This window comes from Oryctolagus cuniculus, chromosome 19, assembly GCF_051225735.1.
Source record: "Oryctolagus cuniculus isolate XC-2025 breed Fujian yellow rabbit chromosome 19, ASM5122573v1, whole genome shotgun sequence".
In the NCBI taxonomy this organism is placed as follows: domain Eukaryota; kingdom Metazoa; phylum Chordata; class Mammalia; order Lagomorpha; family Leporidae; genus Oryctolagus; species Oryctolagus cuniculus.
The window spans coordinates 49,539,836-49,567,278 of NC_142885.1; the positions used below are offsets into that span (position 1 = coordinate 49,539,836).

The window sequence follows — 27,443 nt, forward strand, 5'->3', positions numbered from 1 at the left end:
CCTACAGAACACACATGTATTTGAAACACACACACACAGAGAACAGAAACATACGTGTCGGGGGATGGAGCTTGAACTGTGCTGTCTTTAGGGTCTGTGTCGCTCTGAACCATGTGTGTTTGCAGGGGTGAGTGGGGTGGAGGCTGATCTAGAGAACTTGGCTGCAGCCAGGCTGGGGATGAGGGCTGGAGGGGTCTAGCCTCAGGGCTGCTGAGGCACTAGGACTGTGTGTGCGGCCTGGGCTGGGCCACAGGCTTGGCTGCCCCAGCAGCCCCAGGAGGAGAGCAGCAGGCTACAGCCCCACCAGCTGCCTGGAACTCAGTCCATAGCCCTGGTCAGGCCTGGCTCAGGGCCCACTGCCAAATGTTTGCAGCCCTGTTGGGTTATTTATTGGTGTGCAATAATATTGCCACCGACTTAGTGACTTGAGACAACACACACTTACTAGGTCACCTCTGAGGGTCGGGAGCCCCAGGCAGGCTCCACAGCCTGGGTGTCCACCAGAGCCGGGCCTGCCGGGAACTCCGCAAGGAAGGGTCCACTTCCAGTCTGTGTAGTGGTGTCAGATTTCTGCTCCTGAAGTCTCCAGCAAAGACAGTGGTGGAAGGCCACTGTTTCTGGAGGCCACTTCCAGTTCCTAGGTGTGTGGCCCCTAGCGAGGTCACTTCCTCAAGCCATGAAGGAGAGCGTGGTCTCCCAGGATCTGATGTAACATGATCCTGTGCAATCTGTCACCACAGGTGGCCCTATTGGTTAGGGGGAAAGATCACATGCCAAGGGCATGGAGCCACCTAAGGCAGCAGCCACACCGGAATAAATGGCAGTGTGGCAGGTGTGGCAGGTGAGGCAGCTTACACACGCCCTATGACTAGACGGATCACCTCTGAGAGATAACAAGACCCTGAGGCCACCAACTCCTCTGGGCTGAGGGCTTCTGGCCTCCCAGAAGTCCACACTGGCATTGCTAAAGCCCCAGGAGTATGGCCTCCAAATAGCCCCAGCCCGTGGAAAGGACTGGACTTTGAGCCCTGAGTCGGTAACAAATAGCCATAGGGATGTCTGGGTGAGGAGCAGTGCAAGTAGTGGGAACAGCAGGTGCAAAGGCCCTGGGGCAGGTATATGCCTGGGGTATTCATGGACAAACAGGGGAGCCAGAGTGACCACAGAGGAGTGGGAGAGGGTGAGAACGGGTGTGGGGATGGCGATGGTCTTCCAAGGGTTTGCAGGTTGAAAGCTTGGTCCTCTATGTGGCAGTGTTGGAGGATGTTAGGCCCTTTCAGAGGGGGCCTTGTGGGGCAGGGACGTGTTCCTGACCCCTCCCCATCACGCCCTGGCTTCTCATGTGGCCAGGGGATCGCTCCTTCTTGCACACACTCGGAGCAGACCACCCACCATGCAGTACAGCAGGAGGGACCCTCACCAGGGGTCCGTGCCTTGGCCTTGAACCTCCACACTGTGTGCTGCATGAACAGTTTCTGTATCCCCCAGCCTCAGGTCTTTTCATTACAACAGCAGAAAAAGGAGTGCCACTGAGATGCAGATTTCTGTCACCATAGCTTCACCTCCTGGTTCCCTGCTGGGCTGTCACCAGTGCCCTTGCCCGCACACGGCAGCTCCCAGTGCCAGTTCCTGCAGGTGGAGTCGCTGGGCAGAAGGGGCGGCGCTGACAGCCATCGCCAGCTCCCCTCCCCCACCAGAAGCCAACCCCCACCCCATCTCCCAGGCTCTTCTGAGGCTCCTCCTCCTTGCCCTGACCTCCTGGTCGCTGCCTGGGCCTGGTGTCCACAGCGGCTGCCATCTCCCACAGGCCACAGCTCTGCTATTGCAGGTGGCCGAGCTGAGCCCTTGGAGACCTTTGCCCTTGGTGGACCCTCCTCCACTGAAGACCCTCCTGCTCACATACTGTATTTTCAGTGCTGTTCCCAGGGGCTGGAAACTCCCCAGGGGCTAGTTTGAGATGAGGGGGGCAGTGTTCAAGCTGCCCCACCATTTATCTCCAGGAAGGGGGCTGGAAGGCAGGGACATCAGTGGGCAGCATGCATAGAGCAGCCGTACACTGTCCACGTGGCCTCGCAGGGCCTGGGGCTCTGAGACCTGCCAGGATGGAGCCACTCAGGAGTTGACCACCATCATCAGGCTTCTGTGTTTTTGTGGATGATGGGAAGTCAACAAGGCTGACTGCCTGCAACTGGGCGCTTCTGCTATGCTCCAGATACAACCCCAGCTCCCCCACCCACCCTGGGCTGGTCTTACACCCAGGCTGCAGCCACACTGCCCTACTTTCTTTCTTTCAAGATTTTATTTATTTATTTATTTGACAGGTGGAGTTACAGACCGTGAGAGGGAGAGACAGAGAGAGAGAGGTCTTCCATCCGCTGGTTCACTCCCTAGGTGGCTGCAATGGCCAGAGCTGTGCTGACCCAAAGTCAGGAGCTTCTTCCAGGTCTCTCACATCGATGTAGGGGTCCCAGGACTTGGGCCATCTTCTAGTGCTTTCCCAGGCCACAGAGGGAGCTGGATCAGAAGTGGAGAAGCTGGGACTTGAACTGTTGTCCATATGGGATGCCAGCGCTGCAGGTGGAGGTTTAGCCTACTATGCCACAGTGCCAGCCCCCAACTCTGATTTTTTTTAAAGATTTATTTATTTATTTGAAAGTCAGAGTTACACAGAGTGTAACTGCCAGGAGCCTCTTCTGGGTCTCCCATGTGGGTACAGGGGCCCAAGCACTTGGGCCATCTTCTACTGCTTTCCCAGGCCTTAGCAGAGAACTGGATTGGAAGTGGAGCAGCTGGGTCTCGAACTGGTGGCCATATGGGATGTCGGCACTTCAGGCCAGGGCATTAACCCGCTGTGCCACAGTGCCAATCCCCCCAACTCTGATTTTTAAGAGTTGTGCATTTACTCTTTCCTTTCATAAGGACGTCAGCTGTCTGAAAGCAGGGAACTGGTTTGTCTTATTTTACCCTTTATTTCCTGAGCTGGGAAGAGAGCCTGGCATATGTTGAATGAATGAATGAAGGGAAGTGGCTGTGATGGATGGATGCGGAGTTGGATAGCTTCACATACATGGCTCTTTCCATGCTGTGTGACCCTGGGTGGGCTGCTTTACCTCTCTGAGCCCCACCCTCTTGCTTATCAAATAGGATGTGACCCAGCCTAGCCTCCCTGGGGTAAGGCCAGGACAGCTTTACAAACTTGCCAGTGCCCCCAAGGAAGGGAGAGGCCACCATTTCGGGCTCTCCAGGGGTTTGAGGCGGCTGCCCAGCCCCCAACTTTCTTAGAGCACAGGCAGCTCCCTGGGCAGAGAAGCTCACGGGATGGGCTCACAACGTGGCTGCAGGGTCACGCCAAGGCTCCGAGCACTTGCAGGAAGCAGAGTCTGCATTTGGGCTCCTGCCACTGGCTGTCTATCCGGCTGTCTATCTGGCCACCCAGAGGGGAGGAAGAGCAGTGCTGGGGGTGGTGCCCTCCAGGCTGCTTAGGAGGGGAGGCAGGAGCCAGCCAGTGGCGGGGAGGGGAGGAGGTGGGGACTGGAGCTGCAGCCCCTCCCCACCCTGTCTCACTGGTTTCCCCTTGCAGGCTCTGGGCCAAGTGGGAAAGGGAGGACTCCAGCCTTGAGACCCAAATGCAGCCCATGGTCCTGCCTCTAATTTGGGCAAATTGAGCTGATATTGTGGGAGCGACAGAGTGGGAAACCAGACAAGACAGCTGGACAGACAGACAGACAGGCAGGAGGAGAGCTGAAAGCTGAGGGGAGCGATTCTGCCCGTGTCCCTGCCATGAGCTCCTGTCCCAGGAGGCACTCAGATGGGCTTGCCCAGGGGCAGCCACCTCTCAGAGCCCCCTGCCTGCCAGGAGTGTGTGTGTAAAGATGCCTGTCTCCCCCACTAGGGGGTCCCCCAAAGTTAGGTGCACCTGTTCCTTGGGTGCCCAGCCACAGACCACGCATTGCTAAGTGGAGCGAAAGCCGACCTTGACCCTCCAAGAGAGCAGCTGTGCATGCCCATACAACTTCTCACTGAGGCTTCCCAGGCACGTCACACATGTGTGAGACACTGTTACAACCCCTCCACGTGCGGATAGGACCCGCCGCCCCCTTCAGCAGACGCCTCAGAGGGGGGCCGTGTGGCCCCCCCTGCACCTCCGCAGGGCACAGGTGCCGTTGCTGACTCAGCACCTCACTGCAAAACTCACTGGTTTTGCAGCTTGCATTCAGTCCAAAAGGAAACTTCAAATCCCTGCCGGAAATGAGAAGACAGTGTCACTTGCCATAAAAAGAAGTGTAAAAAAAAAAACAAAAACAAACAAACAAAAAAACTTCCCATTGTTAAAAAACGTGCATGCAGTGTCTAAACCAGTGACCAGCAGTGGTGAGCCCTGGCACTCCTGACAGTGGGGGACAGAGAGCCCCTCGCCACCCTCACCAGGGACAATTGGTAATGACTGGAGACCTTTCTGATTGTTAGGACTGTACGTGTGCATGTGTGTGTCCATGGATGTGTGTATGCATGGTTTGCCCATAGGTGTGTGTGTGCATGGGTGTGCCCATAGGTGTGTGTGCATGGGTGTGTGTGCATGGGTGTGCCCATAGGTGTGTGTGCATGGGTGTGTATACACATGTGTATGCCCATAGGTGTGTGTGTGTGCATGGGTGTGTCCATAAGCGTGAATATGCATATGTGTATCATGAGTGTGAGTGTGCGCATATGTGTGTCCATGGGTGTGTGCTTGCATGTTTGTACACATGTGCGTCTGTAAGCGCATTGTGTGCTTGCATGCATGTATGTGCCCATGGGTGTGTGCGTGCATGTGTGTGCCCATGGGTGTATGTGTACATGTATGTGTTGTGTGTGTGCTTGCACATTTGTACACATGTGCGTCTGCAAGTACATTGTGTGCTTGCATGAATGTGTGTGCCTGTGTGTGTGTGTCCCCATGGGCGTGTGTGTGCATGTGTGTGGCTGTTCCTTGTACCCAGTGGAAAGGTGCTGCTGAGCCTTCTGCCATGCCCAGGGCAGCTCCCCCTGGTAAAGGACCCCCTGTCTCCCACTGTCAGTAGTGCCAACATTTACAAATCCTGGTCTAAAATCAGCTTGAGCGCTGCCCGGACTGTACCCACACTTGGGGCAGCTGTGGCCTGGTTCACTCCTCCAGGCTCAGCTGGGAACCCTGTCCCCTGCCCCCTACAATAGGCGCCCCCCGAGGTAAGCTCTGAGGGTCCCCAAACCTCCCGAGTCCTGATTCTCAGACCTCGATGGCAGCTTCCTGTTGGCATCTGTCTCCCTCCTTGGAGCAGAAGCCCTGAGCGGCCAGGACCTATGCCGTCCCCTGCCCCTCTTTCTCCAGCCCTCAGCACAGGGCCTGGCTCAGTGCCTGTGCTGGAATGAGCGGGCGGGCGTGGGCCAGGACAGACGTGGACTCCCCTCCTGGTGCCCGCCGCCACTGTCATTGTCACCTGTGCAACAGACAGCGCAGAGGCCTGTTGAGCCATCAGAGACAGGGGAAGCCCCTGACGGAGGGAAGGCTGTAGGCAACAGCAAGGGCACCCGGAGAGCCCTCATTAATTCATTCCTCCATTGTTAGAGGGTTCCCTGTGCTCCTGTTGTGCCCAGGCACCTTTTGTCCCCTCCTCGGCAGGCTCAGAAGTGTCCTGGTTTCAGCACTAAATTACAGTTCTGCCTCAGTGACCACTGGAGACAGCTTCCAGGACACCCGTGGATAGCAAAGTCTGCAGAGGCTCAGGTCCCTTCTGTGGCCAGGGCTATAGAACAGTGGGTTAAGCTCCTGCCTGCATCGCTGGCATCCCACATCGGAGTGCTGGTTCAAGTCCCGGCTGCTCCATTGCCAATACAGCTTCCTGCTGATGGGCCTGGGAAAGCAGTGGAAGATGGCCCAAGTGCTTGGGTTCCTGCCACCCAAGTGGGAGACCCGGATGGGAGCTTCCAGCTCTTGGCTTCAGCCTGACCCAAATCTGGCTGCTGGGACCATTTGAGAAATGAATCAGCAGATGGAAAATCTCTCTCTCTCTCTCTCTCTCTCTCTCTCTCTCTCTCTCTCTCTCTCTCTCTCTCTCTCCCTCCCTCCCCATCTCCCCTCTCTTGCTGTCACTCTGTCTTCCAAATAAATAAGTATTGAAAAAAGATACAATGGTGCAGTATTCGCAAACAGCCTATGCACATTCTACCCTACACTTCAAATTACCTCTAGCTGACTCATAATACCTGACACAATGTAAATACTTTGCAAATAGTTGTTACACTGTATTGTTTAGTGAATAATGACAAGAATAAAAGTCCCTGGGTGCTCAGTACACAGGCAGTGTTTTTCCCTGAGCATTTTCTATTCCCAGTCAGTCCAGTCTGCAGCTGTGGCTTCCCTCTCAGCTGCTCTCAATTGGGGCGTGCAGGGAGCTAAGAAGATAATTGAGACTCGACAGAGCCGTCTGCCCTGGCGCTGGCCTCTGCCATTGCTCCCACCCTCCTGCACCTGCTTTTTTTTTTTTTTTTTGTGTAAGATTTATTGTTTGTTTATTAGAAAGGCAGAGTGACACAGAGAGGGAGAGACAGAAAAAAAAAAAATCTTCCATCTACATCTACTGGTTCACTGCTCGAATTCTGCAGGAGCCAGGGCTGGATCAAGCCGAAGCCAGGAACCAGGAGCTCCACCAGGGTTCCATGTGGGTGGCAGTGGCCCACACACTTAGGCCATCTTCTGCTGCTTTCCCAGGCACTTTAGCAGGAAGCTGGATAGGAAATGGAATAGCTGGGACTCGAACCTTCGTTCTGATATGGGATTCCGCGTTGTAGGCTGGGGTTTCACCCACTGTGCTCCTGGGCCCACCTGGGACTCCCACTTGGTGGCAGGGGGGTGTCCAAGTCCATTCATTGCTTCTGGGCTGGGAATGGGGCTGGGGTGAGCAGACTGCAGGTGGGAGTTTGCCCCCTTTTGGGGGTTGCAATGTCTGCATTCAGCATCACCTCTGAATTGGGTTATTGGGCAGAATTCAACAAGAGTGACACTGATGGCTCCGGTGGTCTCCAGTGGAGAAAGGGCAGGGCAGTGGCCGTGGTCTCTGCCGAGGGGGAGGCCGGGGGACGCCCCAGGAGACTCCTCTCCAGCAGGTGCCCGCGGCTGCAGCCCATTTGTTCTCCGAGGCCAGAGCGAGCAATCGTCTTCAATTGTGGAGCTGGAAAGATTGAGGTTACGTGTAAGGAGGAACTTTTAAAACTCTGAAGTCTGCTGCTGCGGGTTCTCGAGAGAGTCTAAAAATAGCTCGTGCTTTAAAAATAGGTCTGGGGCGGCTTTACACATAGCTGCAGCCGGCTCCCGGGGCAGGGCACTAAGCAAGGCATTTGGCAGTGAGGGCCCCTCCCCCACCCCGGCTGAAGGGCATGGGGAAGAGGCAGCCTTTGGTCTCCTTGGTAGGAGCATCTGGCTGTTTCAAACACATGCAGACAGGGCAATGGCTTGGCCCTCAGCCCCCTGCTGACTGGGATTATGGACAGCCAGCCCCCGAGGACTGTGGGGGTTTGGATGTTAACTGGGCGGGTCCCAGGAGCCACTCCATGTTTCCCCAGCCCCTCTGCATTGCTGAGACCGGGCTCTGCAAGACCTGAGGGAGGGTTTTCTGGGAACTCCTCCATCATCGCGGTGGTGCCAGGCGTGCTGTGGCTGGCCCCAGCCCGCCTCCTGCACCCCGGCAGCCTGGCCTGGCCACCTCCTTTCCTGCCGTGAGAGCCACCGCTGCCCCTCTCTGGCTGCCCTTCCTCCTGCCTTCTACACAGCGCCTCCAGTGCCCACTGTGATGCCTGCCACTGCCCACTGCCCTCAGGGCACAGGCTGCCCTCCCAAGAGGGCACAGGACTTGTCACAACGCGTCCTTGCTTACCCCCTGGCTGCCTCCTGCCCGCCCTACCTGCCCACCTGTCCCGGCCATGCCAAGCTGCTACGCCTGCTCCCCATCCCTCTTCCACGGTCCCTTCTCTCCCCACGTGGGTGGCACATCCTGCAGGATCCTCTCTGACCTCTCCATTTCCCAGGCCGTGCCTACAAGAAAAAGCCTGGCGTATACAGTAGGTGCTCAACAGATGCTCAGTGACTGCTAGGATGCCAGACTGCCACTAGCAGGGGTTTCCCTTGCCCCTGATCCGGCTCCCATTTCCTCCAGTCCCCACCAGCACCTCTGTGTCTCAAGTCCCTGTCGGGATGTGTATGGAATGCTGGCCATGCTAGGTCCGTGCCCAGGGCATTTTGGGAGATGTTGAGTGCTCCCCGAGTGTCCTCCATGGCAACTCAGACAGCCTCTTTCCTAATAAGCCCTATTATAAGTCAATTCATCAGCCAGCTCCCGGATGTTGCAATCAAATGGAGCGTGGCACGCACATAACATTTCCAAAGCCTGCAAAGCAGAGCTGGGCGAGTTGCAAGAGGTGCCCTGGAAAGCAGGTCACCACAGTCCCTGCAGGCCCTCACCCAGGCTGATAGCCTCAGATGGGGTCACCTGCAGCCCCGGCTGCCCCAGTACCCACCCAGCACTCCTCCCAGGGATGGGACACAGGGTGACCTGAGACATCCCCGGATGACCCTGCGTCTCTAGGCTGCCGTGAATGCTTTAAATCCAAGGACACAGATCTCCCAGGGTGCGCACGCAGCGCCTCGCATCCTGCCACGTGCACGTCCCCGGTCTGTTGGCTTCTCCACTGCTCCCTGCTCTCCAACCTCTCCCCTGCCCATGGCTGTCTGCCTCCCTGGCAGCCACTCCCCTTGCTCAATGGAGAGAAAAGAAACTGCTCTGCCCAGGAACTTGACCCTCATGCAGGCGCAATTCTAACCTCGACGGCTTGGCTCTGGGGAGGCAGCCCAGCTCTCACCAAAGCCTGCCCTCTGCGTCCTAGGACCTCCTCCCGCCGCGGCCCTCCCCCCCTCGATGCTGGCCAGTCCTGGGTGGGCGTGGCAAAGTCGCCATGCCCATGTATGCGCATGTGCAGAGGCCTCCTGTCTCCTGCCCACTGTTCCTCTTCCCAGCCCCTTCCAACTGAGCCTCTGCCCTTGGGACAGGGGCTGGCAAGGTGGCCTGTGACCCCTGTGTGGGCAAAGCCAACAATTGCTCCTCTGTCTGCATCCTTGGCCTCGTGGTCATCCCCTCCTTTGTTTTATTTTAAAAGCATGTGCTAGTTAATCTATTTGAAAGGCAAAGTAACAGAGACGGGGAGAGATAGAGACATCTTCCATCTACTGGGTTCACTCCCGAAATGGGTGCAACAACTGAGGCTGGGCCAGGCCAAAGCCAGGAGCTTCCTCCAGGTCTCCCACTTGGGTGCAGGAGCCCAAGGACTTGGGCCATCCTCTACTGCTTTCCCAGGCCATAGCAGAGAGCTGGATTGGAATTGGAGCAGCCAGGACTTGACCAGGACTTGAAACGACAACTATATGGGATGCCGGCACTGCAGGCGGTAGCTTTACTCGCTACACCACAGTGCTGGCCCTGGCATCGCCTCTTAACTGTGACCGCACGCCAGCCCCTTGGGTGTGACAGCAGAGAGTGGGCATTTGCACCTGCTCTGGCTGCTTGGCCCCTGGGCTAGCATCCCCCACCCAGGGAGCAGGTGGGAGCCACCCCTGCGCCCCCACCACTTGGCCTGGGAATTCCATTGGTGGTGTCAGAGGTGGAAGATCAGGAAACCACAGGTGCAGGGGGAGGGTAAGGAGTTCGGAAGCAGCCTCTTGTGCATGTGGGGCAGGGGCGGGGCACAGGTTGCACACCGTGTATCTGAAACGCCCAGCACCAGTGGCACCAGCGATGTTCTGGGTTGTCTTTTTCAGATTTGTGGAATATTTGCATAGGCATAATGAGATATATTGTGAATGGGACGGAAGTCCAGGTCTTGGTGTTTCACATACACCTAATACAGACAGCTTGCAGGTCACTATGCGACATTCGTAGTGCCACCTGCGTTTTGACTGTGACTCAGCACAGTCAGGCATGGAATGCGCACACTGGCACTCTAGGGTGTTCAGATTTGGGGCGGGGGTGTTTTAGGCTCTTTTTTATTTAGGGTGTCTGCTCTGTAGAAAGGGGAGACTTGCAATCCAGCCAGGTGTCCTGCGTGCTGGCAGGGACCCAAGTACTTGCAGCATCACATGCCGCCTCCCGGGTCCAGCAGCAGGAAGCTGGCTCTGAAGCAGAGCCTGGGCTCAACCCCAGGCACTGGGGGATGAGATGTGGTAAGCCACCGCGCCCCCACGCCCGCTCCTGGTTCCCAAGGTGTACCCCAGCCACCCCATTCCTGCCAGGGGAGATTGTGGGGTGGGGGCGGGGCAGCATGCCGGAACTCTGTACCTCCCAATTTCCCCATAAACAAAAGCTACTCTTAAATTATTAGTTGGAAAACAAAAAGTGCAGCAGAAAACCATTTGCAATCAATGGAGGAATAGTAGCCAGAGACACAGAATTTCTACCAACTGACGGGGAGGAGGCTTGTTTTTATTTTTATTTTTATTTTTTTAGGGTAAAATTAAGGCGTACAGACAGGCAGATTCAAAGACAAAAGACATCAAAATGGCGAGGGATGAATGACAAGTGGTCTAACTCCCAGGCGACAACTCGGCGGCTCATAAACAGTGGTGAGCCGTCATCTCGCACCATGGAATGGGCCCAGTCCTGACCGTGGAGGGCTTGGGAGGGGACTTCTGCCCCTGTCACTGTCACCCTCCCCGCTCTGAGTTTCCGGACCCTAGAACGTCTCACCCGCCCTACTGTCATCGAGCAGTAAAAGGCGTGCGTAGGCGGCAGACCCCCAGCCCACTGTCTGGAGTCTGCTAGCCCTTCCCACGGGGGGGGCTGACTGCGCATGTCTCTGCTCTGGCCCCGCCCACTGGGACTGACTGCGCATGTCTCTGCCCTGGCCCCTCAACACGGGGACTGACTGTGCATGTCTCTTCTGTGGCTCCGCTCACTGGGACTGACTGCACCGGCGTCTGCTCGGCCTGCAGGGTCTGCTCGGCCTGCAGGGTCGTGGCGCCGCCATCTTGGAACCGGCCGCTGGATTATTTACACCATGGCCATTGGCTTTTTTTTTTCCCCCTGCCCCTCCCTCTTTATCAGAGAAACATTTAAGTATTTGCTTTCACTTGCAGAAGACAGTGTATGCCACCCCTGACCCCTCCAAAATAAAAACAGGCAAGCAAGCAGAGGCTGGCTTCCGGGACTCAAATTCACTGTTTGCTTCTCTTTTATTTTTCTTATCCCCACTGCCAGTCCATGAATCTTCGACTTCCATCTGCTGGTTCACTCCCTAAATACCTGCAATAGCCAGGGCTGGGTCAGGCTGAAGCCAGGAGCCCAGACCTCAATCCAGGTCTCCCGTGTGGGTGCAGGGGCCCAAGGACTTGGGGTCGTCCTCTGCTGCCTCCCAGGTGCATTACCAGGAGGCTGGACTCCGGAGCTGAGCTGACTCCAGCCCACTCTGGTGTGGGCGTGGGCGTGGGCGGCCTTAGTGGGGTCTTAGCTACTGTGCCAGGCGCCCACCCTGCACGGTCGAGCCATCCCTCCAGGCTCTGCGTGATCCGGGACAGACTTTGTGGCTCCACCTTCCATTTGCTCACCTGTCAGAGTCAGGGTGACCACAACCAGCCTAGCAGGTGCGGCTCTGACTTCACACCAGGGGGCTGCGTGTGCTGAGACTTGGATGTGAGTGGTGCCCTTTGGAGATGTGCCGTAGGCAACTTGAGCAACGGTACATGACCCTCATTATAGTACTTACGTCCGAAGGCTGTTATGAAGATTTAGAGAGATGGTAATGGAGGTGACTGAGTGACAGTGTATGCTTGGCATACAGTAGGTGTACAAACATCAATGGGTTTCTTTCTTCCTCTGTCTACCCCCGTCTTCCTCATCAATACTGCATCTTTTCGTCTGTATGATTGATGTGTTAAAGGATTCACTGTTTTCTTTAAAAAACAGACAGCCCGGCCCCCATGTATATGACTGAGTCTCGGCAGTGCCCCTGGCTTACAGTCACCCTGGCATAGCCTCACCTCCCGGCTCAGAGGGGTGGAGTGCCTTGCCCAGGGTCACACAGGAAAACCATGGTGGAGAGATTCGCACTCAGATCCTGCAAGGCCAATGTTCTCCATGTCAGGGGCTCCTGGATGACTGAAAAATCACACTTTCCTCTTGAGATCACTAACCCACACCTCTCTTGCACAGAACGGGCACGTTTCTCCGGATAGCATTGACCCCGGCTTGAAGGTCTCAGACATTTCTAGCCCATCCAATTCCCTTTTAAAAATCCTGACGGCGTTAAACATCCACAATTTCTCAACCCGTTCGTCTGATGAGGCGGAGCTGCTCCCGGGCGACCTCTGACACAGAGAGCAGCAAAGCCACGGGCCCTGCCCACGTGCGGCCCCGTGCTTGTTTGTGTCAATAAAGTTTTATTGGAACATGGTCACGTTCATCACTTTGCCCGGTGAGCACGGCTGCCTCCATGCTACACTTAGCAGAGCCGGGGAGTGGCGGCAGCGACAGCCTGAGTATTTGCTTTGCTGGCTTCGCGCAGGGACATTCGGCTGATCTGCAGAGCGAGCTCACCATGCACCTGCCATGCGTGATCGGTCTCCCCGTGGTCCTGTGGCTCCCACACTCTGTCCTGTCCTCCCCAGCTCGCTGATGCCTTGCTCTGTCTGCCCCACAGGCCTCCTGGGAATGGTCGCCCACATGATGTACACGCAGGTGTTCCAGGTCACCGTAAGCCTCGGCCCCGAGGACTGGAGACCCCACTCCTGGGACTACGGGTGGTCCTTCTGGTAAGCGGCCTTTGGTCCGGGGCCCCAAGGCATGCTGGGATGTCAGCAGCTCTACCCATCCGAGTGGGGAGGGTATGTGGGCAGGAGGATGGTGGTCAAGGGTTTGCAAATCCGTCCAGAGAAGAACATATGCGACATGAGTGGAATGGCATGAAAGTCGCACTTCAGCGGCCATACCTAAAGCTGTCTCGGAGCACAGCTGTGCGCAGTGTCTGCTCGTGGAGGGTTCTGGGTGCTCCGATGGGGGGAGGAGGACTCTGAGGGAGGGGGCCCTGGGCGTACTGAGCACCAGAAAGGCAGAGCTAGGCCTGCAGGGCGTGGAGAACCTGGCTTCAGTGAGCAAGTCCGTGCAGCCGACAGGTGCAGCTCTGGTTTGTCTCACCCGGCCCCACCCACATCAGCCGAGGCGCTGGTTCACTGCACTGCTAAGACAGCTGTGGGTGGGCTTCAGGATCTGCTTGATCCAGGGGGTCGAGCTCTCTTCCTCTGTGAGAGCAGCCCGGTGCTCCGGTGAGCTCTGTGCCTGGGGTGCCCTCCCTCTTGGTGCTGGGAGAGCCCCTCCCGAGGCTGCACACCGGAGGAGGAGCTCCTCTTCCTGCCACACTGACTAAAGTCCCAAGCTTCCCTCTGCTCAGCCTCAGTCATTTTCTCTCGCTGAGTCATCACCACCGCTGGGTGGGGTGGGGGAGGGGGTGTCAGGAGCCCCTGGGCTCAGCTCCTGCAGGCCAGGGCCAAGAAGGACTCAGACCTCTCAGATGGTGAGCGGATGGAATAGATGCCGTCTGCTTCAGGCACGGCTGGATCCAGGGGACGAGGCAGTTTCATCTGGAGCTTGGTCACCCTCTCCCCATTCCCTGTCTCCATCCCCTGTGTTGTGTTTATTCTCAAGCAGCCTCTCTGTGGGTGGCAGCAAAGAGGCTCACTAGACACAGTTCTAGGCCAAAATCCCACAACTGTGGCCATACCAGCAGACAGATAGGGTCTCCTTCCAATACTCTGGCCAGAATCCTGGTCATCACTGCTCTGGCTTAGCTCACGTCGCGGGACCATGGGCAGGGGAGAGTGGGATGCTGTGGCCCTGAGTCGTGTGGTCCGGAGAGCGTGGCCGGGACAGAGAGATCCGCGTGAGAAGCCCCCAGGCGGATGGCGGTGGCGGTGGGAGGGAGGCTGTAGTGTCCCACTGGGTGCAGGACGTGCACGTCTGTCCTGATGGCTGGGGACCACGGAGCCACACAGCCATGGAGCCACACAGCCACGGAGCCACGCAGCCACTTCACACGTGTTTATTGGGTGCTGACTCCAGGGTAGCTGGGCAGGTTGCAGTGGGGAGGGGACATGGAAGAAGACCAGGCCTTCCAGGGAGCCCGACCCTTTAACCATGGTCCCAACCCCTTCCAATAAGATGATCCCAGGGAAGCCGGCCGAGGCCCCGCCTCCCATGACCCAGCCCTTCCCCGTGGAGCAGCTCCTGCGCTGCAGACGGGCGTGAGGGCAGGAGCAGTGTGCGATGGCCTCCCACATCCTGCACACTGACGCAGCGGGGAGTCGAGGTGCAGATGCACGGGGGGGGGGGGGGGGGCGAGAACTCGGATTCCTGTCCGAGCAGGCTTCCAACCCAGGCAGGCCCTGGAGCCCACACCCGCAGACTCTTCGAGATGCCCAGGGAATGGCTGGATCACTTAGGGACATGCCGAGCAGCGTCCCCCCACCACCACCACCACCATGGGCGTGCCCAGGGACCATAGTCACCTCGAGTCGCCTGTGTGGACTCTGAGGCTCAGAACACGGAGTCTCCTGCTCTGGGGCCCACACCCTAAGCAGCAAGATTCGCATCCGCCTCCTGCCTGTCTCTCTCTCCACAAGTCCCCGGCTCCCCGCACCGGGGGCTGTCTCAGCCTGTTGTCCTCCGTGGGAGCCTTTCTCCTCTCCCTGGGACCTGGGGCCTCCCGCTCGTGCCTCCCGAGGGGCACTGGCTCCCCAATGGGCTCGTTAGAGGCCGGGCTGCTGTGCAGTCCCTGAGCTGGTCCCTTTCCCCCGTCACTGAGACCCGCGAGATGACGGATCGGCCCCGTTTCTCATCCTCGCGTTCGGGGCCTTCCAGGGCTGGCCGGGCCATCTTTCTTGTTTAACACGTGCAAGGTCATTTGTCAACGTTTGGGTCCCTGGCTGGAGCTGCCACCTGCTCCCAGCCCGGCTCAGACAGACGACAGTGGCCGGGTCTGTCTCCCCCGCCCCCATCCCTGCAGCAGGGGTAGGGAGGGGGTGGCCCAGGGGTGCAGAGGAGCTCAGTGGCTGGGGGGCACCATCTTCTAAAGGGACATCTTGGCAGGAAGTTGGGGTTCCCAAAGTTAGGTGTCCAGCAGCCCCAGGTACGCAGCAGAGGGCGTGGCCTCCGCTCCCACCACCAGCGGTGGATCTTGGCCACCTCTGTGCCTCAGCATTCTCAGCTGTAAAATGGACACAGCCATCGTTCCCACCACCCAGGGCTGTCCTGAGTGGGACTGGCCCAGTTCTCCGCGTAAGCCTCCCATTGTGGCAGCCGAAAATGCACGTGTATGAGTTTGGTGTCTTGGTGGAGGTTGAGTGGGCTCGGCGGGGTGGTCCTTGCTTGGATCCTCAGCAAAGCTTCAGTTGGATGTCAGCTGGGGCTGGGGTTACACACTGGTGGCCTGGGAGGTCTGGGCCCCCAAGGTAGCCCCTCATAAGGCTGGCAGCAGGTGCTGGTGGCAGCTGTGGTGGCTGTTCACAGTGTGGGGGACAGGGTCCTGGGGGTGGGGGGTGCTGTGAAGGGGAAGCGTGAACCCCAGAAGGGGCCCTCCAGGGGGTCCCCTGTTGGAGATGAAATGCGGCCAGGGGTCCCCCGTTGGAGATTAAATGCGGCCAGGAGGAGGTGAGGTGACGCCTGGGCGTCCTTAGCACAGAGTGGCTGACAGCTCTCTGCGGCCTCAACCCACATCTCAGCCCCAGCTTGGTTCTCTGCAGACGAGATGCTGTGCTCACTCGCTAGGGCCCACGTGCACCACTTGACAGACAGTGTGGCCTCTGGTGGCTGGGTGAGGCGTCCCTGGGCTCTGCCCTCTTCAGACTCCAACCTACCTGCCTAGCTGCTCGGGTTTCCTCCCAGGATTTTGGAGGCTTCCTGGGTCTCCAACCCTGGCCACGCCCCCTGCTCTGACACTCCGCCCTCAAAACCCCATGCCCTTCCCTGAGCCCGCCCACTTGCTTCTCATTCCTGCTGATCTCAGTCCTGCCCCACCCCAGGTCCACCTGGTGCCAGGTCCAGTCCAGATCCCAGTGGGCACCCAGGCTTAAGGGGAGGGTGTGGGCTGACTTGAAGCTCGGTGGACGCCTGGTTTGTGTGGGCACAGTGGGGGGGCCTTGACTGAGCTGGCTTCCCTGCCACCGTCCCTCTGCAGGAGGGGTTCAGAGCCCAGCAGACAGGCTCAGGGAGCCCCCGGGACCCAGAGCTACGCAGTCTCAGGCTCGGCGAGCTGCAGCCGTGCAGGGCTGCACAGGCCTGCAGGTGGTTCCTGTAGCCTGGCACGGTGTTTCTAACATTTCTGACATCTCCAAAGGCGAATATGGAGCCACCGGCTCCGCACTTGCCCCAGGCCCCACCTCTCCCTGTTGCCTTGCACTCACCCACCCGGCCCCTGCTTGTTCATGTGCTGGAGCACAGCGACCTCCCTCTGCCCTCCTCTGCAGCCTCCATGACCCTGTGAAAGGTGCAGGCCAGCCCCTTCCCTCTCGGCAGACCCCGTAGCTGGTGGTGCAGCAGGCAGATGCCTTAGAGGGGGTGGGTGCACCCCGGTCACTCCAGAGAAGCGGCGGCTGAGGCGGTTTTGCTGTGTGGTCAGCAGGAAGCCAGCTCTGGCTCATCCCCCCAGAGGCAGCTGGCTGTGGCCTCCTTTCCCAGAAAACCAGGGCAGAGAAAAGGAGGCGGCTGCCCAAGGGAGCCCTGCTGGCCATGGAGGGACCCGCAGGGCCCGCAGAGCCCATGGTCATTGTGCTTCCGGCCCCATCAGCTCCTGGGCCCCAAGAGTGGCCTGCATGGGGCGTTTGCACCTGGTGCCACCCTGTGCAAGAGTCTGCACGCCTCTGGCCTCCCTTAGGGCCCAGCTGCCACCTTCCAGCCACGCAGGGCCTGGACTCAACTGCAAGGCGGCGTCCCTGTGTCTCTGAGACTGCTCCCCAGTGTCCCTCTGCCCCCGCCCTGCAGCTCCCAGAGGATGGAGAGTGGCCTGGCATCCATCCCCTCCCCTGTCCTCCCCGTCATGTCCGCTCTGCTCTGGGCTCTGAAAACCAGGCCAGCTGCCCACGTAGCTCACTGCACCAGCTCAGAAATGCAAGCAGCAAACAAAAACAAAAGAAAGGTGCCAGCAGGTGCCTCAGCCTGTACGTTTCTAAACAGTGCCCTCTGTGGGCTCCTTGGGCATGGGGGTGAAAGGAATAGGACAGTGGGGGCTTGTAGGTACACCTGAGCCCCCCACCACAATGAAACCAGAACAGTGTGTTTCTGTCTTGTTTTTAATTGGTTCTTTTTTTTTTTTAAGATTTATTTATTTATTTGAGAAGCAGAGTTATAGAGGCAGAGAGAGAGAGAGTGAGAGAGAGAGAGAGAGAGGTTTTCCATCTGCTAGTTCACGCCCCAGATGGCCACAATAGCTGGAGCTGGGTCAATCCGAAGCCAGGAGTCAGGAGCTTCTTCCGGGTCTCCCACATGGGTGCAGGGGCCCAAGGACATGGGCCATCTTCTACTGCTTTCCCAGGCCACAGCAGAGAGCTGGATCAGAAGTGAAGCAGCCAGGACTGAACCAGCACCCATATGGGATGCCGGCACGACAGGCGGTGGCTTTACTCTACTACGCCACAGCACTGGCCCCTCAATTGGTTCATGCTTGACTGTTCATCTCGTGGCTGTTCACTGAGCACTTACTGTGTACCAGGCACCGTGCTAGGAGTTGTGAGCTAAACAAGTGAGGCTCCTGTTTGCTTGCAGCTGCCGTGCTGGGGGGTAGGAGGAGGCGATTGGAACGTGCACCAAGGCTTCCACTTCTGGGGGGAGGGAGTAGGGAGACTCCTTGAACAATGTCCCAGTTTCTCTGTCCCCCTGGGGTTCGTGTACTGGCCCCTGGCGTGGCAGTGTTGACATGGTAGAACGTTTAAGAAGTGAGGCCTGGTAGCAGGCCTGTGGTTGGTTGCTGGCAAAGCTGCCTTCAGGAGGGGCTCTCGTTGGAGCTCCGAGCGCTCCCAGGAGCACCTTGCTACGGAGTGAGCCTGAGCCCTGCTATGCTCTTGGCTTCCTGTCTTGTGATAGGATCGCCCCTCTGCCAAGCGCCTACGAGGTCCTCCCCGAGGCGAGCTGGTGCCAGCACCCTGAGCTCTGTTCTGGAAACCTCTTCTCTTCAAAAAGTTAGCCTGCTTCCAGTATCTCATTGTGGTAACTGAAAATTGACAGATGTGGGCGTTCTACCTACAGTAGACCCACAGAGAGCCCGCACGGTGCAGGGGAGGCTGCAGGTGGGTCAGGAACCCCGTGCGGGTGAGTCTTTGGGTGTCTCATATCCTGGACATGGAGCTGAGATGTCAGCTACTCAGAAACACCGAGAGGTGCAGATGGAACGAAACAAGCCCCAGGTAAAAGCCGATAGTCTCAGGGTCTTCCTGCTGAGACAGAAAGTTCTCAGCAGTATCTGCTCTACCGCAGCCAAGGAAAAAAAAAAAAACCTTGGTGCCACCTTGTCCTGGGCTAGCAAGGGAGTGGGGAGCCACAGTCTCCACCCACTGCTTGCTGGGCTGGCACCAGAGTAGGGAGCTGGGCTTTCATACCCACTGGACAGTCACAAGCCCCACCTGGCCCCACATGGGGACCGTGGACTTCCACCGGCGCTAGGCTGTAGCAAGGTGCCCTTCCCCTCCCTGCTGGGAGGGTGTCACAGGAGAACTAGCCAGAGAGTCGGGATTTTTGCTGCTGCACAGTGGTAATGAGACCACCCCACCCCCACCCAGCCACAGTGTCAGTAGGAGCAATGTAGGGAGCAGCAATGAGGCCCCCGTGCCCATTTCAGCCAGGATGGTGTCCACAGAGGCCTCGTGGAGACTCAGAACTCCCATCCGTGCCCAGGAGTGGCCAGGAGTCCTGCCCGTCTTGAATGTCCATGATGTACTGGACTTCCGCCTCTGCACTGAAGTCAGCGGCACTGCCCCCTCCTGCCTCGCCAGAGCCCTGTCAGAGGAAGCCAGTGAAAGCAGACGGCTTAGAAAGATCCAGAGTGTCATTACTGAAAGGACCCAGAATGTCCAGGTTGAAGTTGAAATTAGTTGCTGTGCCAAGAACCAGCAAGATCTCAACTTGAGTGAGAAAAGGGAGTTGCCAGATCCCAAGGCTGACAGCGATGTTGGAATTAGCTGACAAGGAATCTGAGCTTCGATGAGGGATTATAAACACCTTTCACAGTGATCTCAGGGAAGAAGTAGAGCATAGATAGGAGAACCAAATGGAAATTTTAGAACTGAAAAATGCAGTAACCAAAGTAGAAAATTCAACAGTTGGACTCAACAGGAGAATTGGAGGGGCGGGAGGATGGTAGAGCCAGTTGCATTTGGAAATAGCATGATGGAAATTACAATGGAAATCTGAAACAGAGAGAAAATAAATTTTTAAAAACTGAGCAAAGTCTCCAGGATTAATGGATTCGTAACAAAAGATGGAACAGTGCTTGTACATGGAAAATTGTAAACCACCAACTAAAACAATTCAAGAGCTAAATAGATGAGCGCCGTGCCCTTGTCTGGGAGTCAGAAACAGCCTACTGAAAGCTGCCGGTTCTCAAGTTGGTATACAGATTTAAAGCAATTTCTGTCAAAAATCCCAGCAATCTCTTTGGTAGACCTAAACAAGATGATTCTAAAATGTATACAGAAGGACTTAAACCATTTTGAAAAAGAAGAATACAGCGGGATGAACCAGTCTACCCAATTTCAAGACTTATTCTACAGCTACAGGCATTGCAACTGCATGATAATATTGGAGGGATTGATCAGTGGGACACAATAGGAAATCCAGAAAGAGATCAATTCAAATAACGCCCAGCTAATTTTTGACAATGGTACAAAGCAATTCAGTAGAAGGGGGAGGGGGAACCTTCCTAATGAGTGGTGCTGGACACTCACGGCTGAAAAGATCAGCCTTATTCTAGCTTCATGCCTTTTGTAAGAAATAATTCAAAGTGCATCACAGAGTTAAATGTAAAATGTTTAGAAAGGAATAGGGGGAAATCTTTGGACTGTAGGGTTAGGCAGAGTTCTGAGGCTTGATTAAAAAAGCATAAAAGAAAAATTTGATCCATTGGGTGTTATAAAAATTTAATGCCTTTGCCCTATTAACAAGTTGAAAAGACAAGCTACAAACTGGGAGAAAATTTTTGTAAACTACATATTTGACAAAGGATTGGTACCTGGGATATATAAAGGCGTAGTGGGTAAAGCTACTGCCTGCAGTGCTGGCATCCCATATTGGCACCGGTTCAAGTCCTGGCTGCTCCACTTCAATCCAGTTCTCTGCTATGGCCTGGGAAAGCAGTAGAAGATGGCCCAAGTCCTTGGGTCCCTGCACCCACGTGGGAGACCTGGAGGAAGCTCCTGGCTCCTGGCTTCTGATCAGCGCAGCTCTAGCCGTTGCAGCCAATTGGGGGAGTGAATCAGCGGATGGAAGACCCCACCACCGCCTCTCCTTCTCTCTCTGTATAACTCTGAATTTCAAATAAATAAATAAATCTTTAAAAACCCCTTAAACACCACCCTCCCAAAAACAGTCCAGCTAGAAAATGAACAAAAACATGAGCAGACATTGTGCCAAACACAACGTGCCCAAAGCGGATAAGCAGATGAGCGCCTGCAGCTCTTAGGGAAATGCGGAACAACAGCACAGTACATTCGCCATCCGACTCCACTGCACATCTCTCAGGAGTGGCTCAGCTATTAAGAAGGACACCCCCGAATGCTGGTGAGGAGGTGGAGAAGCTTCCCGTCCCTGGCAGGAGTACTATTCAGCAATGCAAAGGAGCAAACTGTTGAGTCGGACTCCTTGGTGATTCTCAGAGAATTACCGTGAATGACCCCGGGAGACATCGATAGTGCATGGCTCCATGGACCATGAGGCTGGAAGGTGGGATGCCGGCTGGGGTGGGGGGGCGAACCCTGGCCACACTCGATCTGAACAACAGGTGGTGCACGCACAGTAGGTGGAGAGCCAGGGCTGGGGGCACCCTTCCCGGGCCAGTCTGCCTTTGCCCGTGCCCAGCCTGGAACGCATGTTTCTGGAGCCCCTGAGATTGGCATCCCCATACCGCACCCTCCCCAGAGAGTTCACCAACCACCCCAAGTCGCCAGACCCTACTGCTCCTTCAGGGTGTGTGTGCTGCCTGGTGCTTGTTCTCACCTTGCTCAGTCCTCCGATCTGAATGCCTGAGACGCTTCGCTCCATCCCCTTGTGGGGGGCAGCAGTGCTGTGTGGGACCTGTTCAGAATCGAGATTCTGGCGGTGGAGGCCAGAAATTCACTTCCCACAGCACTTAGGCAGAGAAAGGAAAGTTTTAGAAAATAATTGTATAAGAACTTCTGTTGCCGGTGACAGCAACCTAATTCAAGTTGCCTTAAGGGGAAGGAAAAAAAAAAACAATCCCAAACAAGGTATTTGGGTTCCTGTGATTGATACGTCCAGGGATAATGGCTTTAGCTCCTGCATTAGTCAGCTTTTTGTGGCTTTAACGAAAATACCCAAGAGGAGCTTCTTGGGCAGGACAAGATTTATTTTGGCACCCAGTTTAGAGGTTCATGGTTCAGGATCGGGGTGATCCCATTAGTCTGGCATCTGGTGGAGGCTGCGTGTAGAGGAATGGTCACTGGGAGGCCAGGAAGCAGAGAGCGAAGCCCAGCAGCCCATATAACCCACCCTCCACGGCAGTTACCTGCTGGGGCCTGCACTGTGGTGCAGTTAAGCCACCGTCTGCAGCACCAGCATCCCAAATGGACGCAGTTCCAGTCCCAGCTGTCCCACTTGCAATCCAGCTCCCTGCTAATGTGCCTGGGAAAGCAGTGGAAGATGACTCAGGGCCCCTGCACCCGCATGGGAGACCTAGAAGAAGCTCCTGGCTCCTGGCTTCAGCCTGGCCCAGCCCCGGCTGTTGCAGTCATTTGGGGAGTGAACGAGCAGATGGAAGATCATTCTCTGTCTCTCTTTCTCTCTCTGTAACTCTACCTTTCAAGACTATAAATAAATCTTAATGAAAAAAAGAAAACGGAGTTACCTTCCAAATCAAGCCCCCTAGTGAGCTGAAGATCACCCACTGACTCTCCCTCCTAGCCTCCACAGTTAAGTCAAGATCCAGCAATCCATAGTTGCTAATCCAGCAGCTATTAGTATTAATTCAGTAACTGCTAACTTAAGACTTTGAGGTTTTTTTTTTTTAAAGATTTATTTTGTTTATTTGAAAGATAGTGTTACAGAGAGAAGTAGAGAAAGAGGGGTCTTCCATCCACTGGTTCACTCCCCAGATGGCCACAATGGCTGGAGCTGCGCCAATCCGAAGCCAGGAGCCAGGAGCTTCTTCCGGGTCTCCCAAGCAGGTGCAGGGGCCCAAGAACTTGGGCCATCCTCCACTGCTTTCCCAGGCCATAGCAGAGAGCTGGATCAGACGTGGAGCAGCCAGGTCTCGAACTGGTGTCCATGTGGGATGCCGGCACTGCAGGCCAAGGCTTTAACCTGCTGCGCCACAGCGCTGGCCCTGACTTTGAGGTTTAAACTTCTGCATGAGCTTGGGGAACCCAGTCCTGTTCAATCCATAAGAGCTCCTTTTCATGACTCTGTTTCATTTTCTCAGTCTGGGTGGCGGCGAGATAGTCCCCAGTAACTCCTGGCTGGAACCCCACCAGCTTAGCACCACGCAAGAAAGATGGGTCCCAGTTCTCCATAGCTTCAGTCAGTCCTGAGATTGAGTCTTGGGAGCCTGACCTGGGTCACGTGCTCATCCCTGAACCAATCACCATGGCCAGAGGGAAGCAGCACTCTCATTGGCTAGGCCTGAGTCATGTGATCACTTCTAGAGGTTGGAAGTGGTGCCAGACCCACAAAAACTGCATGGCCTGAGCAGAGGAGGAGGAGTGCCCTTAGCGGAATCCAGGTTTTGTTTCCAGAAGGAAGAACAGATGTGGATCAGGCAAAAATAGACATCCTCGTGGATTCTAGGAAAAAAAAAAAAAAACTCTTTATTCTCAATCCTCAGGTTCTGAGTTGTGGCATACTGGTACAGAGACCTCCCAGCCTGAGCTAGAATTCTGCTTGGGAGAGAGTATCTGCTTGGACCAGCTGTGGTCAGATGCTCAGCCCCTGTCCAGTCATCCTGAAACTGGGAGCTCTGGGTTGTGATTTGGACTCTTTGGGGGACAGGGACATTGTTAGAGGGGCCAGGCTGACACCCCAAAACTGTCAAATACAAAACTCAAGGCTTCTGCAAGATGTAACTTAGCTCCTTAACGTGGAAGAATCATGGGTTCGGTGTTCAGGGAAAGCGATGATTGCTTAAGATCCTGCTGGGTCCCCTCGCCTTCCTGCTGGGGGTCCTGAGACTGACAGGGGAAGAGCAGTGGGTACAGGAGGTGGGCGGCATTGCCGCGGGGGAATGCTGGGCTGGTGTTTAGAGACCAGATGAGTGGCACTCCCAGGAAGGACAGGGTAGGAACAGCAAAAAGGACTCCTTGGTTTGGAAGAAACCAGTCATCAAGGCATAGACTGGGAAGCAGGAGCCCATGAACCAGGCCAAGCATAGCTGGAGTTGGGCAGGTACCCCACTCCTGGTACTATATGGGAAAGCACAGTCTTGGACAGAGGAACCAGGCAGGTGGCCATTTATAGAACTGGAACTTGGCCACCTGAGTCTCCTAGCTCCACATCCCCTCCTTCCATTGTCCCCAGAGGGACTGGCTTAGCATTCATATCAGGTGAGGGCAGCAAGAGTCCCAGGTGTGGAGAGAGAAGGATGCAGAGTGTAGTCATGCCGGTCTGCATAAGCTCATCTTCCCAAGGGAGCACTTGCAGACGAAGTCGTGTGGCAGTGAGAATGTCAACAACAGTGATGTGGGCAAGGAGAGCCGGCCTTTCTGGAGAGCCAGCTAGCTGCCAGATGCTGTTCTAAGACATGCTTCATGGATCATCTCCTTTAACCCTTGCAACAACTCTGTGACATAGTGCTATTGCGTATCCATTAAAGTGGACGTAAGGAGTATGAGACAGTTTAAGCATCTTTTCCAGGACCGCTCATGAGCAAAGATAATTTAACTCATGCAAAATGAGCTCCTCCGTCATCAGCTCCAACACACCTCCTCCTGCCTTCTCACTCTGACGTCCCAAACTCCTGAGACCGTGTGCAAGGCTCTCCACTTCCTCATGCCTCCACGCCTTTGCACATACTTTCTTTCTTCTAGAATGATCTTCTCTCTGGCTGACGCTCATGCTGCAATTCTCTGTCTCCCAGCCCAGACTATGGGCAAAGCAGAGACCAACTCTTTCTCTTTTTCCATGGCTGCACCTGCTCAGGATCTGGCCCAGACCAGGCACCCGTGCAGGGATGAATGCATGTTTGGTGGATGGGGGGAGGGTTCCCGTCCCCTGCCCTACTCACTGTGGTATCTCTCTCCTCATCTCTCGGCAGCCTGGCGTGGGGCTCCTTTACCTGCTGCATGGCAGCTTCTGTCACCACGCTCAACTCCTACACCAAGACGGTCATTGAGTTCCGGCACAAACGCAAGGTCTTTGAGCAGGGCTACAGGGAGGAGCCAACCTTCGTAGACCCAGAGGCCATCAAGTACTTCCGGGAGAGGTCAGTGCACGTGGGTCACCTGCGGCCACCACTGGCAATCTGAAACTCAGTGCCTAGTCTCAGTGGCCCTAAGGTCCCTCCCCCCTAACTGGTATGATCCAACAGAGGTGTTCCAGGGGGAGTGTGGGATAGAATGGAAAGGCTGGGGAGGCAGCATTTGGAATTCACTGTGGCAGAATTGCTGGTACACTTTAATGCTTTATGGGGCGTGAGGTTGTGCTGGGCTTATGTGATCCAAGTGTAAGGCCTTACATCTGGCCCCATGTTTCTTAGAGCTGTGATAAAGAGGCTGAGCCAAGGTTTCCTTCTGGGGCTCTGCCATGGCACTGACCATGCAGAGAGCCCAGCACTGGGACTGGTGATTCCTGCTAGAGGATGGTGGCTCCTAAAGGCCAGGGACTCCTGGCCAGGGACACCTGAGTCTTTGGCATCCTACTAGGAACAGATGGAGGTGACAACAAATGGTGGGTGTGTGCGTGCATAGATGGACAGATAGCTGGGTGGGTTAATTGTTTAGGGTTTGATAGAGGCATGCAGGGGTGGATGGATGCATGGATGTATGCATGGTAGGGTAGATAAGTGGATGGATGAGTAAGTGGATGGATGGGTAGATGGGTGCGCAGATGGATGTATGGATGGCTAGCTGGGGGAGTGGATAGGTGGATGGCTGGCTGGATGTATGCATAGGTGGATGGGTGGATGGCTGGCTGGATGTATGGATAGCTGGATGGATGAATGGGTGGTTGGGTAGATATGTAGGTAGATAGATGCATGTATGTCTGGCAGGCTAGATAAGTGGATTGATGGGTGGATAGATGAATTGATAGGTGAGTGGGTGGGCAGATGGATGGGTGGATGGATGGGTGTGTGGGTAGATGGTTGACTAGATAAGCTGGTAGGCAAGGGAATGGATAAGTAGGTGGATAGATTAACAAATGGAGGGAGGGAAGGCGGAGGGATGAGTGGAAGAACAGATGTACTAAGATGTGGCTGTCTGGCTGTTAGGATTTCAGAGACTGGGGAGATCCTTAGCAGAACTCCGCAGCATCTTCAGGTGAAGCCACTCAGGGCAATAGCAGCCTGAAACCTGGACTGCTGATCCCTCTCTCTAGAGAGCGAGTTCAATGGTTCTAGTCTGTCCACCTTGCTCTGCACTGCTGTCTCCTGGCTCCATCCAAAACTGTTCCCACGGGCCCACCTATTCCCTAAGAACTGTTCTAGTCTCTTCTGTGCTGTGCAGGGCAGGTGGCCTCCTTAGCACATCTGGCATCACTAGAGAGATCAGCCCTGCCTGTGTGTGCACCCAGCCCCATGCAGTCACAGCCCGGGCGGCTCTCTCTGAAGTACAACTGCCTCCCGGGCCGGTCTGAATGGGTGGTGGCAGACATGGGACAGGGCGCTCGGACTGGCACCCTGGCCACACCCAAGCCTGTCTTGCTCACTCTTGGAGAACTAAAGAACGGCAGATCTGGACCTGGGGTCCTCATGCTCCCAGGTTGCCGTGGGGACCAGAGGAGCACTGGAACCCCACCTGTGGCTTTAAACACTGTGGCGGCCTCCAGCATCCAACTCTTGCCATAACTTACAGCATTGTGCTGGCTCGCTCCCCCTGCACCCAGCACCTCGCGGGGACCTCTGCAGCTCCCCGATCCCTGGCTGGGGCTGGGCCATGTTCTCCTGCCTGGAGCTCTGTGGGGCTCCTTTCTCTGGGAGCACCCCCAATGCTTCCCGAGGACCCCCCTCGGTAACCATGTTCCCCTGTGCTCTCTCTTGGCATCCAGTGTGGATGCCTGGGATCAGTCAAGAGAGATCTCGCTGTGGGTGGCTCCTCTAGAGGTTGTCCAGGGTGGGGGTGGGTGCCTCTAGTGCTAGGGATTCTTCCTGTTTCCAAGTAATCATTTCCGTCCTGTGCATTTCTAAAAGCAGTCTCAGGGTGTTCCTTTCCAGAGCCTCTCTTTAAAATCCAGCACTGGATACGTGGGAGGAAAAAAAAAGAATTCCAGCATTGGATACATGGGGGCATTCACACTGTGCACGGCTCTGTCTTCTCTTGTGTTGCGAATGTTTTGTAGCATGATGCTATTACTCCAAAAATGGGAAAAAGAAAAAAAAAGAACGAACCTTTTTAAAAACCCATTTATTTCCCTCCCTCTCGCCGTGGCCCTTTTGATGTGATGGTTATGGAATCTTAATTTACTACCTGTGCTCATTCGCTTGCCAAAATTCCTTTTAATTCCATTCTTCATTCCATTGTGAATCGATCGTTGAAGAATCAACGTGTTCTTCGTCTGCCGTGACTGTTTCCTGGGTGTTTAACCTCGGAGACCTGTTCGGTCTCCGCGCTCTCTTACGTGTCTGCCGTCCTGTCCTGGGTCACCTGTGACTTCTCGCCCTGCCTTGTGCCACCTCACCCTGCCTTGCCCTGTGTTGGAGGCTGAGTTGGGGAGGGTCCTTTGACATTGCTGTGGATCCCAGAAATTCAGACACGGCCTCCCCACCCCAGCAGAGATCACAGGGCCCCTGCCGGGCAGGCGGGATCAGATCTGAGATGGCCATCATTGCCCGGTGCGTGAGGCAGCCAAAAAAAGGCACGAGACGCGCCACTCCTTGAAGTGGAAAAAGATCAAAGAGGATTCGTAGAAGGAACATCTGGAAGGAGCAGCCGCTGCCCCAATGCCTGTGCTGTCTCCTTGCTGAGGAGGGGGTATGAATGGGAGGCGGGAGGGAGGCGGCTGCCCATCCCCCGCCCTGGCCCAGCA

At 55.9% G+C, this 27,443-nt stretch overlaps 1 protein-coding gene across 3 annotated transcripts in view; it reads left to right on the forward strand.

The window, feature by feature from the left end:
• Window positions 1–27,443, forward strand: part of GSG1L (GSG1 like) — a 185,082-nt gene that overhangs the window by 143,575 nt on the left and 14,064 nt on the right. For 2 of the 3 annotated variants that reach the window (XM_051847558.3, XM_089320651.1), the window contains 2 exons: window positions 12,697–12,808; window positions 24,517–24,684. In XM_051847558.3, the coding sequence (XP_051703518.3) occupies window positions 12,697–12,808; window positions 24,517–24,684 (280 nt within the window). The remainder of the gene's footprint in view (window positions 1–12,696; window positions 12,809–24,516; window positions 24,685–27,443) is intronic. The other variant, XM_051847559.3, reaches the window with a different exon arrangement.